Source organism: Sphaeramia orbicularis, chromosome 6 (genome assembly GCF_902148855.1).
Source record: "Sphaeramia orbicularis chromosome 6, fSphaOr1.1, whole genome shotgun sequence".
Lineage (NCBI taxonomy): Eukaryota > Metazoa > Chordata > Actinopteri > Kurtiformes > Apogonidae > Sphaeramia > Sphaeramia orbicularis.
Window position 1 is genome coordinate 15,791,589 of NC_043962.1, and position 16,983 is coordinate 15,808,571.

The following is a 16,983-nucleotide window of genomic DNA, read 5'->3' on the forward strand; positions in this document are numbered from 1 at the left end:
CTACACCATTCACTCAGGAGATTCAGTCTATGGTGGCCGATGTAAAAATTCAGCATGAGCTTGACGAGACAACACACAACGAGTGAGTTTGTCGGTAACTCTCTGAGCAGACGACACAGAAGTAATGTGCCTCATCGCTATGACGTCTAGGTACTATAAAGTCAGTAGTATCCTGTAATGGAAACAGTCTCCAGGAATAGTATCTGGTACCTGAGTCGAGCCGGTTCCACATAGTGGAAACGCGACATTAGAATACAATTAGCTGATGTCAACAAACAACCAGCATCAGAACTAAAAAAAAACAACCTGTAAATGGAAATCTTACATATCAAACCTTTAAGATCATGCAATAAAGCAAGTAAGTAACCCTAACCTTTTAACCATGCGACTGACCACACAGCAGCAAAATTAGAACATTTTACCAGACAGCATACAGGGGCTGGACAAAATAATGGAAACACCTTCACCTCAAGATGATAATGCCCCAATCCATACAGCTAGAATTGTTAAAGAATGGCATGAGGAACATTCTAACGAAGTTGAGCATCTCGTATGGCCGGCACAGTCCCCAGACCTCAACATTATTGAGCATTTATGGTCAGTTTAAGAGATTCAAGTAAGACGTCGATTTCCACTACCATCGTCTCTAAAAGAGTTGGAGGGTATTCTAACTGAAGAATGGCTTAAAATTCCTTTGGAAACAATTCACAAGTTGTATGAATCAATACCTCGGAGAATTGAGGCTGTAATTGCCGCAAAAGGCGGACCTACACCATATTAAATTATATTTTGTTGATTTTTTTTAAGGTGTTTCCATTATTTTGTCCAACCCCTGTAGTTTCATAAAAGGTCAAAAGGTCACCAAAAGCACTAGTGTATTACGCCTGGAAATTACAAGTATACAAAAAACAACTGGACGTTCAAACGGCAGTTGATGACATACAAATCTCAACAAAGTTTTTAGAGACAGAAGGTTTTAATCATGTGTGTTGGTTTCAGGAAGTGTTTCTTTCTCAGCTGTTGTTTAATTATGGCTCAGACTTCATTTAACGAACGGCGCAGCTGTCACTGCTGGACAGTCGTGAACACATGGCACTAAACCGAACAAAAAGAGCTCACAGAGGAACACGAAGCAAACACATACACACTGCATCTTTCACCTCCTCTGGTAATGAAAACATATTATATTACACTGAGACTATAGGTTCCACTTTTAGAAACACTGGTTTGTCAAATTAGAGATACATGGTTATATATTTCTTCGCTTCATTAAAGTGTTTTTTTGTATTAGCAGCAAAAACGCTGGGTTTTGATGTTTTCTTTTGTTTAATCATATAAAAATTTTATCATTTCAATTGTTTTAATGTTCTACCTCTAGATTTATGAAATGTTTCTCATGTTCTGAACAATAAAGAATGGTTTAAATTACAAAATACTCATCTTTTTTTTTTTTCTTCCACACAAGACCAAACACTGCTGTACAATTTAGATTAGATTAAATGCAGTAAACCTTAAAAACACTTTAATTAATTAGAATAGGTAAACATATGGCATAAGTGCTGGTTAGTCCATGCTTTCAATGTACATGATGTAGTATTGTGACACATATATGTTGGTTTATGTACATTTATAGAAGAGATTTATAAACCTCGAACTAAAAAGCACCTGAAAACTGAATGCATTGTAGTGTACAGACAGTAAATGTTTCAATTTGGACTAAACAGTGGTATAAAAACAATTTCAGTCAAAACTTTAATAATAATAGATTTTATTTATAGCCGCCTTTCTTGGCACAAAATGACACTGTACAGTAAACAGGAGAGTATAAAACATGTTTAAGACCTTAACAAAATCTAATTGAGGTACAGAATCAACACATGAAGTAGATCTTTTAGCTCCGAGACAAACATTCTATTTCAGTAAAACCCATTCTCTCATTAATTCTCAAAATTTCACAGTTTGACCCTAACACTGTATCTTGGAAACTACAGCCAATCAGCATTTTTAAGCATTTTACTCATAGACCAGTGAAATCCACCTTTAAACTTGACATTGAAATGAATATTTTTAACACAATATGATTTTTGACCACATCACCCCAGAACTACTGTGGCTGTATCATTATAATTGGTGTTGGTTTCATCTCAGCTTTAACCCATAAAAACCCAAACATCCACCATCGATCAAAATCGTCATTGATGTAAAATGTTTACTAACTTCTGAACCACTAAACCTATTATTAAGTATAAATAATTGGTGTAAAATACAGTTTGTGATCTTTTCATGGTCATCAGATATGAGCCATTTGGACGTTCAGAGGCTCCGTAGTTACCATGGAAACACTGTCACCTTCTACAGCATTGATTCACTAGTAAAACCCATGGAGTTTGATCAATGACAGTGGATGGAGACACTTGGTTTATGTTCAGTTATTGATATTTTTGCTGAAAAAGTCACTTTTTCTTCTGTTTTCTCAGCTTTTGATATAATACCTCTTAACTTTAATCTAGATAGATGGATAGATGGATGGATAGATAGATTTTATTAATCCCCAAGGGGAAATTTAAAATACGGTCACAGCTCCACAGAAACAGTCATACCACATCAACAATACATAAATAAATGAACAAATGCATAGCGTAAATAGCTAAAAATAAGTTGGATTAAAAAGAAACTAGAATGAAAAGACAAAATGTGTATTCTACCAATCGCATTAAACATAAAAACATACCCCCCCCCCCCTTAGCTTTTATGAACATCTACATGATCAGTAAATCAAATTTTGGAAAATGCATGAATTACACTACAGCAATGCAAAGTAAAGAAGATAATATTACAATAAATCCCTTAAGAAAGGTTAAATATAGAGGAAAAAATCATTTGGGAACTACCACAAAAGTAGCACTGGGACTTTATGGGTTCAATATTGATTGATGTAAACGAAATCTTCCAATGTCAAAAAAAAAAAAAAAAAAAGATGAGATGAGATGAATATAATTCAAAAACTATTACTGTTGGAAAAAGTAAAAAGAATATTTTGGCTACACAACACTACAACTGATTATTATTACAAGCTATATTGGCTAAAATTTGCTTAGAGGTCTTATTTCTGTCTTTGTACATAAGAAATCAATATAAGTGAATCCCCAGAGGAACTTTGTGTTGGTAAATGCAGGTTATGCAAATTTACAGAATTTCAGTTCTGTTGCAACATGTTGATGGTCATATGAACTATGTTTTCAGCTCAAAAATGTCTAATTTCATCACAATTAATGCTATATTTTCATGTCACAAATGGCCAAGTTATATTTGAACTGAATTTACCTGAAAAACAAATATTCTATTCTTTTAGATTCCCCAGTTCTTCTTACAAGATTATGTACTACATATCACATGTTTTATTTTTACAGGTTGCAATATGGAGTATGGTGCTGATCCATCCTGCTTATGTTACGCCAATACATACATTAAGAATGTCACACGTCACTTTTTAAATCAACAGTTTTCTAATAATAAGCATTTTTATAAAGAAATAACAATTCTATATTGTTATTTACTCTTTAGCATGATGATAAACTATACAATAAATAATTCTGATCCTAGTTTTTGCACAGGGATCATTTGTGGAAACGCTGACATGGCTGCCGGGCATCAGTATGATGGGATCCGTAACAACCATGTCACATCCGTCCACTGCCATATTTTGTGTTTTTGTGTCAGCTGTTATTGTTTTAGATCCACAATACTAACATTTATGAATAAGAGGAGAATTAGCAATAGTAAGTATATAAGTTTATTACTAATAAAGTACTGGTACTGACCAGATCATCATGGGTAATGTCACGTCCGTCCACCAGCAAAAGTTTTCACATACACGTGCTATTCAAAATCCAATATTTCTGAAAATATAGCTTCCACTGTCAAATAATATCAGTAGTCTGTGCACAAATGGATTAGCATTATTTCAACACAGTTCTATGCATTTCTTATAACTTTTTTTTTTGACAAAAATGGCCACTCATTTGACCCCCTAAGTAAATTTTAGCCGATATGCATTTATAAAAACCACCACATGACAGACCAAACAAAGCATGTCCCTAAACCTCCCCACCACATTATCGAATTAAAATTCAACCAGTGTCTAACTAACAACACCTAGCATTTCCTTTCCCAATCCTGTTGAGGATACCTATTCAGTGTTCGAGACGGAATAGCCCGACACATGATCCAAATTTATGAGCATGTAAGCCCTGATATTGTTGAGTTACTATTTCTTGTGACACCGTGTCCCACATCGAAACAATGAGTGTGGTGAAAGGACATGGGCCTGTTGGTGTTCCCAGCCTTTTCCTTCCTGCCAATGAGAATGAAAGCAGAATGCCTCACAGTGTTTCCTCTCCTTTGCTGTGAAATAAGGGTGACTCACCCCTCCGACAATACACACCACCCTTAGAAAGGTGCACAGTTGATGGGTTGTAATGTTTCTTCCATCACACACACACACACACACACTTCAACTGCCCTGCTATGTTGCATATAAGCACACACAACACAAACACAGTTGGGTAACAGGCCAATGAGGGACGATGCCAAAAGGCCGGAGCGGTTGGAAGGGGGTCTTAAGAGGGGGAAACGGTTCCCAGGCCTCGGAAAACAACATGGTGCATTTCAATGCCCTCTCACACTCTGCTGCATCGGTCCACATGGAGGCCGACGCTGCAGCTCAGTAAACTCACATCCACACATTCACTAAAGCTGAATGCATTTACTACATTGTAAAAATAAACCTTTAGAATCTACTCGATAAAAGTGAGGTAACAATTTGCACTCATTTTGGTTGAGTAGATTTTACCCCATATTTTGAGTAAAATGTGACTAAATTGAACAGCTATAACACACTAAAAGAAATGAGGTAAAATCCACCTAACATCTCCCAATAGATTACACAACAAATTACTCATAAAAAGTGAGGAATATTAACTCTCAATTGTTAATAGGAATATGTTCATATATTTAATTTAGGGCAGGGAGTATCAATCTAAATATTGATAGTATCAATACTAAGGTGTGTGTGTATTAGTACTGGATCGATACTAGCGTGATGAGATCAATACTTTTGTTGCAGTTTCTCTTCTAAACATCCAGCAAATCACTCGAATTCTCTCTCTCTCTCTCTCTCTCTCTCTCTCTCTCTCTCTCTCTCTCTCTCTCTCTCTCTCTCTCTCTCTCTCTCTCTCTCTCTCTCTCTCTCTCTCTCACTTTCTTGGGCACACTTGTATTTTATTGTTATCTATCCTTGTATGGACAACTATTACAGAGAATAATGAAACAAAGAAGCAACTTAGCTCATGGTGCAAGAATATGTAACTCAACAGAAACATTCATTCAACAAAAAAAAATAATAAAAACAGTCAAATACACCATAACTGCTATATATAAAAAGAACAACACTTCTTATCAACTCAGAACACTGTAAAACACATAAGAACTGTCCCAACTAGTTTGTCCTAATGCATTCTGGGAAACTCCGCCCAGCTGCTCCTCACGTCACAATATTATGGGGTAGATTTTATTATATTTTTTTAAGTAGCAATTGTTACTGTTAACAAATAGGTAGAATTGAACCAGTCATAACAGATTTCACTGGCTAACTATTACTGTTGATTAAAATGTAACTGGTGTCCATAGTTTGTATTTACCAACCCCCAAAACCCTTTTTTACAGTGTAAATAGCGACTGCATTTCATCAGCATAGCAGAGACCAAAAAAAAAAAAAAAAAACAACCTAGAGTGAAGCTTTTAAGATAATTTGCTTATGTTCTGTGCATGTGGACAGAGGAAACAGCAACATATCATCAGAGTGGAAAATAAATGGTGGATGAGTGGAGAGCTGCCAGGTGATAACATTAGAAAATGGATCCTGCCCGCTGGTAGATAAAAGATTAGTTAAATGCCAGTCAAACGAGAAACACAGCAGCGGGGATGAAACAAGTCAATGATGAGTAAGAGATGAAAGGATGAACAGGAAAAAATACAATTCTTCCACTAGGGATGTAACGATTACTGGAATAACAATAAACCGCGGTTAGTATTACCGTTTAAATTCTAATTATCATGATAACCGTGTTTGATTACCACACTTTTCCGGAGAAAACGCCTATGTAAAGATATGCTTTTATGTCAAATATTTGAGTATAGTTTTAATTTATTACAATTTTAATTGTATATACCTAATATTTGGAACCAATATTCACTTTTAGAGTCTTTGATAAGTAGGAGTGTTAGAAAAATATCAGTTCTGCAATATATCGCGATATTTCATTTCACAATACTGTATCAATATTAACAAGTACAGTATTGATATTTTTAGGTATTTATTCAAATGCAGATATGGCGGAAGTTTGTTTTTGATTTTCTTTATTGTTTCTATCTTATTTACTATTATTTAACATTGTTTTATTAAATAATGGTTATTTGAAGCATCCTAAAAGCACTTTTTACTGTCTGAGAGACAGATGTTAGTTCCTTTAGAAACTAGGAGAATTAAAAAAATGTTGTGATACAGCATTAGATCCTGTTCTGAAATAAAAATATATTTAGTATTTGTAGATATTTTCGGTGTAATTCAATCCTTCCAGAAATAATCTTTAAGAAAAAGAAACAAACAAAAAATTGCCCTTTTAACAGTATCATGATATATCATGATATATTGTATCATGATCCTAGTATTGTGATTTGTATCGTATCACCAGATTCTTGCCAATACACACCCCTATTGATAAGGTTCGTTAAGCATCTTTGTGTTATTTATGCAATAAATTATATACATTTTTCAAATCGGATTTTATATATTTTTTGTGTTTTTTGTCCTTTTATGTTTTTATAGTAGGTTAAAGTGAAAAAATTAATAGACAGTTAATATAAATGAAGTTGTGCTAGAAAAAAAAGATACCAAACATGGGTATAGTAAACATTTCTGTATGTAGTATATAAAGGCAAAATCAAAAGTACTGAAAAACAGCCTAAATAGGCTCAGACCACTAAGGGTTAATATTTGAATGTTTCTGCAACAGAAGGTACATTGTAACAATTATTTTATATGTTTTTTTTGTTGTTGTTTTTTTTTAAATTACAACTTGGTTAAATTATTTCAGTGTGTGTATAAGTACTTTTTGAACATTTTGAGCACAATTTCAACAATACCGCGTTAATAATGATAACCGTGATAATTTTGGTCACAATAACCGTGATTTGAAATTTTCATATCATTACATCCCTATCTTCCACTAACATCAGATCATCCATGTCAACCAGTTTTAGGGAGTCTTACCATAACAGCAGAGCAGACACATCTTTGCGTTTTTACCTTTCCGCCTCCAAAACCAGTACTTGCGTCGCCTCTTCATCTCAAGTCCAGTGTCTTTTATTTTGAAAAAGAAAAAAACTGATATACTAACCCAAGCTGTGGCACATATGCATAGCCAGTGACAGTGCTCATTCTCACTGGGCTTGTGCTGTCAAGGTCCACACGCCTGTAAGAATCACCTACCCGAAGCAACAAGTCTGACAAAGGACCTCCGGTAAGCGGCGACCAGCCAATCCATGGTGTTCACCAGGTCAATGGGCAGCAGGAAGGCAAAAGTTATGATAAGATCTTATAAATAAAGCTAAAGTTTGAGTTCCCTCATGCAAACTGTGTCCTAAAATACACCTTTGTTTACTACTTTCTCCCCTTCCTTCCTCTGCCTCCAGGTCCACCTTGAGTTTAGATGAGACCCCCAGACAGGATGCTCTGCTATACTCTGCAGCAAAAGGCAAGACTGTGAAAAAGTCAACACTTGTCTTTACACCAGAAGATGTGGGATGTCCATTATTTCGCAAAGGTGAGAAAAAAAAAATTGCTTCACATGTTTTCTATAGCATGAAGCAACGTCCCTCAGTGAAGTTCCTTCCTCAAAGTATCTCCAGGTCTCAGAGTGTCCAGAAAGTCTGTGTTCTTCATTCTGAGTTCACACCGAGACTTTTCGCTATCGGTGAGTACAGTACTGGCTTTCTGGGAAGAACGTCGCAGGCTAACAATGCCAGTCATTTGGGAGAAACAACACATACAGCAGTCAGGAAACACTGGCTGGGGCATGGAAAGATAAACAGCATGTCCTGGCTGGAACACAGCAGACAGTTCAGCTACAGGCGACGGTGACTCAAACAAGGGTGATGATGTTTTATGTCAGCTGCAACTTGACTAATGAGGATCAGAAATAGCGGATAAGATGATCAAATTAAGAGATTCACAGTACATGATGGGTGTTGGTGTTAAAAGTGTGAACATATCTGTGTTCATTGTCCTGTACAACCACAGACTGCAGAAGTCATGACCCCACGTCACAGGTCCTATGTGTCTGTTCAGCCGCATGTTTTCAACTTGTTTGGCCTTAAAGGTGCGGGAGACTTTCATGACCAATTTTTCATCAAATCTGTAAAACCTCAGTCATATCCTCAGTATCACAAATCTGTACGTCTTTCTGTGATTACTCACCTGAATCCCTTGCATTACGGTGAACAATTTCTTAGTGCCATCCACTACAAATAAAACCATTTGTTTACAAACCGAGCCGGGAGGTCACTCGGGCATCTTCGGAATTTTGTCGCGACGTGCATTGTGGGAAAGGGAGGTTTGCGGAGGTTTTGTTTATGGTGGATGGCACTAAGAAATTGTTCACCATAATGCAAGAGATTCAGGAGAGTAATCACAGAAAGACTTACAGATTCATCATACTTAGGCTATGACTGAGGTTTTACAGATTTGATGAAAAATTGGTCACAAAAGTCTCCCGCACCTTTAAAAGAGGTTACCGTAGTTTCCTGAGTATAAGCCGCACCTGACTATAAGCCATACCCACCCCATCTCCAAAGTCTCACCATCAATTCATTGATGTCAAGCTTACATGCAGAAGCTCTATTTCCTTCTTCGACAGCCGGATCGATCGTTAGCCCGGAAAACATAAATTAGCTGCATCATTTTTGAGCCGTGGGTTCACAGCGTGTGGAAAAAAGTAGCGGCTTTTAGACCGGTAAGTACGGTATATGTAGTATTGATATTATAAACTGTCAACAGCAGGGGGAAGTCACATAGCAAAACACACATGTGACTACCAAAACCACCAATGGAGCATCACTATGTATCCACAGACTGTAAGGCCCAGTCCCACTTCACCCCTTGGCCCTCCCCCTTACCCCTGCCCCTTGGCCCTTGCATTTGGTACTACCCCTTGCAACTCTCATTTGAAGGGGTTGAAATATTCCCTTATGAAATGGGACAACCCTTCAAGACCATGCTGTCAGCAGCTGTAACCGTCTCTGTTGTATGTAGGGTAGGGATGCACCAATCCGATACGAGCATCGGGCATCGGCTCTGATACTCAGTGTGTGTACTTGTACTCGTAAAAGATATCTGATACAAATGCACCGATACCACTTACGGCCGTGTGACATTCACAGTTCAGTGCAGCAGGTACGAGGAGGAGGAATAATGTGTGGGGAGTGTGAAGAGTGTGGAGATTTTTCAAAATAAATGATGGCGATAAAAGTAACGCTAACTGCAAGTAACGTTAAAGACACAGACAGATACAGACACAACGTTCTGTCCGTCTTCTGCGTACATTCCATCCATTTTCCAGGTGCTGGTGGATGTGTACCCAGACAGAGAATACTAGCGGGAACTGTGGAGGTAGAGGATCTGTTCAAAGAGCAACTGTGTGAGTTAGAAAAAAACTACTGATAGATTTAGGACAACTACCCAGGGCTGGGCCGGGGGAACGGAGCAGTGTAGACCGCCGCCAGCGGAAATGAAAATGAAACTTATCGCTCATTTCTCTTTTCTCTTCCTGCTGAAGCTTCACTTTTAAACCTTACCAGCGAAAACGCTGCAATATTAGTATCACATTAGTGTTGCCTCTGTCATCTCCATGTTTGTTATTACTGACTTTCATCTTCTCAAAAAACTTTACTCTTCTTCGTGGTATTTGTCCAGTATGGTTAATTAAGAGTGGCGCCCCCTGGTAGATTAATTGAGAAACGCTCATTCCAACACCTTAAATGTCAGTAGCAGCGCCTTGTTCCAGTCAGGCTAATGACAACGACAATAAAGCACATTTACAAAAGGAACTAAGAACTGGAATGGGATTATTAAGTACTTGTATCAATACTCGGTATCGGCAAGTACTCAAATGTAATTACTCGTACTCGGTCTGGAAAAAAGTGGTATCGGTGCATCCCTAATGTAGGGGTGTGTATTGGCAAGAAACTGGCGATACAATACAAATCACAACACTAGGATCATGATACGATATATGGCAATATATCACGATACTGTTAACAAGGCTATACTTTTTTGGTTTGTTTTGCTTCTTTTTTTAAAAAGATTATTTCCAGGAAAACTAACATCTGCCTCTTTCAGACAGTAAAGTTTGCTGTCTGTCATGCTGCTGCTGCACTGCAATTTCCCAGTTTGGGGGTGGGTGGGTCAGTCTGTCTGTCTGTCTGTCTATCTATCCATAAAGTGCTTTTAGGATGCTTGAAATAATTATTTAACAAAACAGTGTTACTAATTTCAAAAAATGACATGTAGGACCTGCAATTTCACTATATTACTTTCGTCATGTTCAAACAACACTTGACTTTCTAACCTATTCAATATTCATACAAAAGCGCTATATAAATCTGATCCATTATTATTATTATTATTATTATTATTATTATTATTATTATTATTATTATTATTGTATCAATGAAACCTTTTGATGGCTCCAGAGAAAAAAAATACAGCTAGTGGTGTCTGTCTGAGTAATATGAACACTTCTGTTGATTCTAAAAATTTGCCAACAAAATTTCTCCCAAATAATAATATTGCCAGCTGATCAAAATAATGCAGTGTTTTCAGACCACAAAAAAAGCAGTTTAATATGCTTTTTTAAACAACAACATACTAATGGTTTAATGTATTTTCATATACTCTGCACCAGACTTCCAAATTGTTGGTGGTGCTTAAAACTATCCATAGAGTCTCATTTCAATGGTTTTCAATGAGGGAAGAAATCTGGAAGTGTACCATCATTTTTATACATATGGAAAGTGGTTCAGGTGTGAATAAAATATGCCTAAAATCCATGTGCTCTTCATATGAGTGAAACATTCCTTAGAATTTACTGCCCCCTACTGGGACATTTGAAAACTGTTCACTCTCAAACAGAGCTGTGTGTATTACTGTGTGTAAACGCTGATGTTACACACACAAATTTAGTCATTTCCTGCTGAGGGTCCACCCAAACCACAGGGATTGACTGAGTAAATAAATAACCTATTCCATAACTCTACATATAGTCACATACAGTCTGAGATGACTCAGTTTGATGCAAAGTAAAGTCATGGGAGAGAGTCAAACAAACAGTATCTCTACATATTAACAGGTGTTATTAAATCAAAGTTAGTGCAGTGAACAATTACAACAAATAAACATCTAAAAAAAAATCAGCATGTACTCAAGGGAGGTGTCATTTATTTTCTTTTCATTCATTTTTGTTGGTATTATGGGTGGATCACAGTATTGATATGGGAGTATCCTGCAGCAGTTCTTTTACTGATATGTTATCATTATCCTGCTGACAAATGTCGATAAAATAACACACATGGTAGATCCACTCACTAAGCTACGACTGGATACTTTTCATCAAATTCTGTAAAACTGAAAACACAAAGCTGTGAATAAACACACATTCACTGCATATTTACATATAAACCTTGTTTTTTCATCTTTTAGGAGTATTGGCTTATGGCAGTGGTTTTACATTATAATGTGATGTTGTGCACTGTAGCTGATCATCTTACAAAGATCAATACAGCACAAACAGTGCTGTTGAAGCATTAACTTCCTTTTAATATCTGAATTTTATTAAAGGGCTATTGTTTTAGGTTCAGTTTGTTTTTATGTTAACACTCTAGCAGCAAAAATGTTGGTTGAATTCATACCAAATTTGGTTTATAGATTGCCAGTGACCCATAATAGAGCTCATTACATTTTGGGAACAGAAGGTCAAAATTCAAATTTTTTATGAATTAAAAAAAAAAAAAAATCCCCATTTACTTATAATGGGCACAAATTCAAATGTCTGTAGCAGCAAAAATATTGGTTGAATTCATACCAAATTGGGGTTATAAATTGCCAGTGACCCAGAATAGATCTGATTACATTTTGGGAAAAGTAGGTCAAAGCTAAAGATTTTTTATGAATTTTTAAATCTTTTTCCCCCCATTTACTTATAATGGGCTAAATTTCAAATGTCTGTAGCAGCAAAAATATTGGTTGAATTCATACCAAATTTGGTTTATAGATTGCCAGTGATCCAGAATAGATGTCATTACATTTTGGGAACAGTAGGTCAAACGTAAAATTTGTAATGAAAATCTTTTTTTTTTTCCCATTTACTTATAATGGGTGACATTTCAAATGTCTGTAGCAGCAAAACTATTGGTTGAATTCATACAAAATCAGGTTTATTCATTGCCAGTGACCTAGAATAGATGTCATTACATTTTGGGAAAAGTAGGTCAAAATTCAAATTCTTTCAGAATTTTTAAAATCTTTTTTCTTCTCCTATTTACTTATAATGGACGAAATTTCAAATGTCAATAAAAACATCAATTTTGTTTCAGTTTACTTCAAACTTGGCACATATATAGAAGCAACTGATATGCTGAAATCAGCGCATGCACAGACATGACGACATCAACTGGATTGATGCTAAAATAAGCTACAATCCATGTGAGGGGCGGGGTTTGTTGCGCCTGCAACCATTTATTAGATTATTATTTCCTTTTTTCAGTGAAAAGCAAATATTTTCCTGTAAATTCAAAGGTTATTATACCAGAACAGAGAAAACTGAAGGCAAAGGGACTTTTTCAGAAAAATATACCATTAATTGGATGTAAATATAAGTCAGTGTTACAGAATATGATGTATCTGATGCTGCTAAAAAGCTGGCATACTGCGTTTTAGCCTGGCCCCACATTTTCATTTTTATGATTCGTGTATTCTGACTGTAACCATGGAGAGAAACTAGGACTTTTTGCTGTTTGAATGATTTCTGGTCAATCCTTATGAAGCACACATAGACTAACCAGGAGGTGTGGTACAGCAAAGCACGACTGCATACAAAGTAATTCTCTTTAAACTATAATTAACTGTGGTGCAGGACAAGTAACTCGACTCGAGGACAGTGAGAATGTTCAGTTCACAATGAATGGCCGTCAGTGCTGCGAAACAATGCCAGCAGCAGGAGGGTCGACAGCTACACAGCATCCGATTCATGGAGTCCCACTGCTTCAGTCTCAGCAAACAAACAACAACCAGCTCCATTGTTAGAGAATGACACAGCTGTCCTCACAGTAACACCAGTTTAATCCTACATGACCCCAAATATAAAGGAAAATATATTTCATTTAGACTCAAGCAGACACACAGAGTCACTGCGGTATAATACAGTACATAACTTGTGTTTATGTGTTAGAAAAACAGAGAATAGAGACAATTTAATCCATTTGGACAAAAAAAATTGGTAATTTGGCTCCATTAGTGGTCAATAAGTAAGATTCTGGAAATAATGGCTTTAAAGGAGTGATTTTTACTTTTTTTTTTACAGAATTACACATTTTCAAACATTTCCCTGTGGTCTACATGAACTGTAAATACTATGCTTGGGTCTGAATTCTTCATTAATTCAACTCCACAGGTCCATCTTCAACCCTATTTCTGAGTAATGACACCAGAAAGGTGGTTTTAAGCGTTGGCCCTTTAAATGCAAATGAGCCACTTCACGCCCTGCCAGTTTAGAGGAAGAGGATGGAGTTGATAAGTGAAGTTACAAGGATTAAATGAGAAAATAAGGAAGTCTGGTGCTGGCGAATGTTAGCATCTTAACTTATTAGCGCCTTATTTTCGCATTCAATTGATGTATTTTTCAGAAAAAGTCCCTTTGCCTTCAGTTTTCTCTGTCCTGATATAATAACCTTTGAATTTATCCTGAGCTTTTATGAACATCTACATGATCAGTAAATTAAATACAGGAAAATATTTACTTTTCACTGAAAAATGCTGAAAATAATTCGAAAAATGGTGATAAACAAAGAAAAAAATGATTTTAAAGGAATATTCAATTGGAAGTTGCCACAGAAATGGTACTAAAGAGGGAATAAAGGAAAATAATGAGATAATAGGGCTTTTAGATTTATTTACTTAAGTATTATTATTTGACTTACTGACTGATTAGTCAGCTATTGGTGGTTTCCTGTTCCAAACTATCATTAATCATCAGTCTTTTCCAGAGAAAGAGGAACTAATTATGAGCATTTTTATTACACATACATATTGCCTGTACTATCACAAAAAAACATTTAGTAGTTTGCATGAAAAAGAAAGATGACAGTGAGAGGACAAAGGTTAATAATGTCTTGTTTGTCCTGCATGAAGAAAATGCAACAATTAGAAATGAAAGTAAGATAATGATCTTCTTCAGCATAAAGAACTGAACCAAACACTGTAAAAACCCATTTTATACGAGTCCAGACCATCTCATAAAAGGGACCCGGAGGTATGGAATCAAAATAACAACGCATGATAGATCATTAAAAGTTTTGTTTTGCTTTTTACCACTGAAATCCTCAAAGGGATAAAGCATATTTAGTTAAAAAAAGGCAGGATCAGTCAACCGCAATAAAATAAATACTGGAGTCATGTTAAAACAAGTCAAATGGAAAGGATTACGGTTGAACTGTGGAAGGCAAATGGAGTTGTACCTATTTGTTTTATGCAGTGTTTGCTTTTTTTCTATATCAGTTAAGGTTAATGTGAAATTTGCATTTATTTCTACTAAAACAATATAACAGATTTGGTTAACTCTTTAACCGCTGAGATATTTTGTCAGGTAAACATTCTGCTGTGAATGTGCATCTGTGTCAGTGTCATGAAAGCTGACGCAAGTATGTGTTTGTGTCCTTTTTCTTCAATGGTTTCGTTTTACTGCGTTTTAGGGTCAAAACAGGAAAAGACAAAGAGAAGAACTGAAGTTTGACAGGTTTTTACTAAATAAGGCACTCAGAATGTACATCAATAAGAGATTTAGGATGTTGAACATAAACTGTGAACTAGAACACACTGAACAAGTATTTGAATTTTGGCCCAGTAGTTTTTCTTTTCTTTTTTTTTTTTTTTTTTTTTTTTCTAAATCAGTTCAGCTACTTTTTGACACCTGTTGAACTCCGAAAAGCAGTTACACGGTCAAAACTCAGTAAAAACACATAAAAAAAAAAAAAGAAAATCACAACAACGCTGCAAAGAACAGTAAAAACGAAAACTGACAGGGAAAATGGTGAAAAAAAAAAAAAAAAGCCCAAACAGTCTATATTTATAGTGACCCCCCCCCCCCCCCCTCCCCTTCCACAGGTGGTGGGGGGTCCACTGAGCATGCTCAGATGTCTACGGAAAGAACAAGGTCTTTTCTATCAGCATTTTTTGACATTTTTCCCATTGAACAAACAGTTGATTTTTTATGAATATTTTAGACTGGGTTTGAACTGCAACTGAAACTGTTTTTTTTTTTTTAAGGTCATAAGGTCATAATTTACTTTATACACAAGTCCATTTCTCTAGATTTTGAAAAGACATTCAATTGATTGTGCCATATATTGTTAGATATTTTGCAACAGAGGGAAGAGATGGTGAAAAATCTTTATGACTCCAGTATTACAAACATACATATCTCCTCATGAGTCACAGACAGACATTCTAACATTGACCACATTTCCTGGATTCATTCATTACCTGAGACAGTTTAAGTCACCCTGCTTAATCTTAGCCGTGGCACAAACAGCCACAGAGCAAAGTTCACTTCAGCTCCACTTACAGTAGAATACACTCTTCTACATGTTTGCACAAACACTAGACAAAATTGCAAGATAAGACAAAGCCATGTAACCACCTCCTGCTTCTGTGGCTCATGCCCAGACAGCACATGTGCAGAAGTACTGACATGTACACTGTAAAAAAAAATCTGTAACAGAATTTTCACTGTTTATTTTACAGATTTTTTTCTGTATTTTCAAGATACAGGAAAATATCAGTGAAATGACAAAAATAGTCAGTGATTTTACATGTCAAATGTAAAATAACATGAAAAAACTGTAACTGTGAATAACCAAAAAATTTCAGTTTTTTTATGAGAATTTTTTCTTTTTTCACAGAAAAATACAGTTAAAAATACATTTGCAAATGTATCATAATTTCACAAATATCTATTTTCTATTTATGAGATTAAACTGTTAATTTAAAGTTTAATACCGTGAAAAAAAAGTAAAACGAGATAAAATTACTGACAATTAACCGTAAAAGAAGTATTTGTTCTGTAAGTTTAACAAGACTTGTTTGTTAACTGACAAATGTCTTGTGTAATTACGGGAGGTTTCACAACAAAAATGTTAAATTAGTGTGTTTTTGTGAATGTATAACATGTATAAGCACTGATAAACTGTCCAAATACAGTTTTTATCAGTGGATTGTACAACTTAGTCTCATTGAAAATTATTTCTATATATAAATATATAGGTAATTTGAATGTTTTTAATACATGTAAATATTCTTTACTAAGCATTAGAAAGTTTAAAAAAAAACAAAAAAACCCAAAATGTCATGTAAAGTTAGGGCAAAAAACTGTATTTTAATCATGGAAAATTACCTTATTTTTATGAGATGGTTATTTTCCATTATTTTACAGTATTTTTTCGACACTCCTGCTACCAGAATATTACCTCTTTTTACAGTGTACATGGATCCCTTTTTTTTTTTTTTTTTTTTTTTTTTAACTAGGAAAGACATAAGCCTGCAGCATCTCCAAGAATTTGAGTCTGCACAGACCCATGTGGACACCTGCATGGAGT

At 35.6% G+C, this 16,983-nt stretch overlaps 1 protein-coding gene across 1 annotated transcript in view; it reads right to left on the bottom strand.

Moving 5' to 3' along the window:
- The window catches only part of fgd4a (FYVE, RhoGEF and PH domain containing 4a), a 119,977-nt gene extending 112,050 nt beyond the window's left edge, over positions 1–7,927 (bottom strand). Inside the window, 2 exon segments of the mRNA XM_030135664.1 lie at positions 7,331–7,420; positions 7,550–7,927. Of these exon segments, the coding sequence (XP_029991524.1) occupies positions 7,331–7,420; positions 7,550–7,604 (145 nt within the window). The 5' untranslated portion in view covers positions 7,605–7,927.
- Positions 7,928–16,983: the final 9,056 nt, after the last annotated feature.